This window comes from Penaeus monodon, chromosome 22, assembly GCF_015228065.2.
Source record: "Penaeus monodon isolate SGIC_2016 chromosome 22, NSTDA_Pmon_1, whole genome shotgun sequence".
NCBI lineage: Eukaryota > Metazoa > Arthropoda > Malacostraca > Decapoda > Penaeidae > Penaeus > Penaeus monodon.
The window spans coordinates 2,118,809-2,120,019 of record NC_051407.1 but is presented as its reverse complement, the minus strand read 5'-3'; the positions used below and the strand labels follow the sequence as shown (position 1 = coordinate 2,120,019).

At 36.7% G+C, this 1,211-nt stretch overlaps 1 protein-coding gene across 1 annotated transcript in view; it reads left to right on the top strand.

Moving 5' to 3' along the window:
• Positions 1-1,187, top strand: part of LOC119587634 (NK-tumor recognition protein-like) — a gene marked incomplete in the record, with an annotated part of 11,510 nt that extends 10,323 nt beyond the window's left edge. Inside the window, 1 exon segment of the mRNA XM_037936339.1 lies at positions 1-1,187. Coding sequence (XP_037792267.1) covers positions 1-789 — 789 coding nt within the window.
• Between the last annotated feature and the right edge of the window lie 24 nt (positions 1,188-1,211).

Genomic DNA, 1,211 nt, shown 5'->3' with positions numbered 1-1,211 from the left:
GATGTGTTAGTAATGGAGGGTGTAGGTTATTTGAAAACTACATTATCTGAAAATTCAGCAAGTCCCTTATCGCAAGAAAATTCTGAAGGAACAGTGAATGTGTGTGAGACTGACAATACAAGCAAAATTGAAGAAGCACAAGTTGAATCTGCAGCCTCAACAAGTAAATCAACATCAGCTGGTGAAATGCACACTGAACCAAATTCCCAAGATTCCCAAGAGACATCTCTGTCTTCCCAGGACGATGTTGTAAGCTATGAAGATTATGAACCAAAGAATGATTCCGAAAGCAGGAAGAAAGGAGGAAGTGAAACAGAGATCATAGGTGTTATAGAAGCAAGCAATGACCCTAGTAATGATCAATTTGACTTAGACCTTGGAGGATCCAGCTGGAGTATGAGATGGCTGCAGAGTGAGAAAGTTCAAAAGGTGGTGACGAGCAGCAAGATGTTGAGTCGAGTCAGAAAGAAAATCCAAAAGAAGGACAAGGCTACTAAGGCAAGTGCCCCAGAAAAAGCTGAAGATTCTCAAAAGAAGCTTCCAGAGCCTCAAGTTTCAGTGATAGGAAGCATTGAAGAGTATGAACGCTTATTTGGTATGAAGGTCACAAAACCTTCAGAGGAGAGCAAGAGTGCCCCAGAGAGTAAATCTGCAGAGGGGACAGAGCAGAAAAATGAAAATGTGGAGGAAGTCCCCAAGACCTCAAAAAAGGTACCTGCATTTGGATCTGATGATGAGGGTGAAGATAGTGAAGAGGAGGCTTTGTGGTCCAAAATTATTGGAAAATAGATTATTGGGACCATCATGAATTATGATTAAAAGGTCTCTTTCTGTAAATTAATAGTAAAGAACATTAACATTATACAGTTGTAATATAGTACATTCATCAGAACTTTTAGGCACAGGAATCCCATTGCCATCTTTTCTGTACATTTTACTTACTTTGTAATGGAATGAAAAGAATATATTTATGAAAATTTTGTTATTAGCTTTCTTTATTCTGTAAATAAATTTGAGGCTTGTTTTTGAATGACCTTTATTTTGTGGGTAGGATGGATTAACGAATGTAGGACTGTATTTTTGCATATTTATTCATATGCACAGGAATCAGAGTGTCTGTATATCTTTTTGTGTATTTATGTATGTCATGTTTTTTTTCTATGGCAATAAACTGTTATTTAATAGATTACCGAGTATAATTTTGTTTAAAC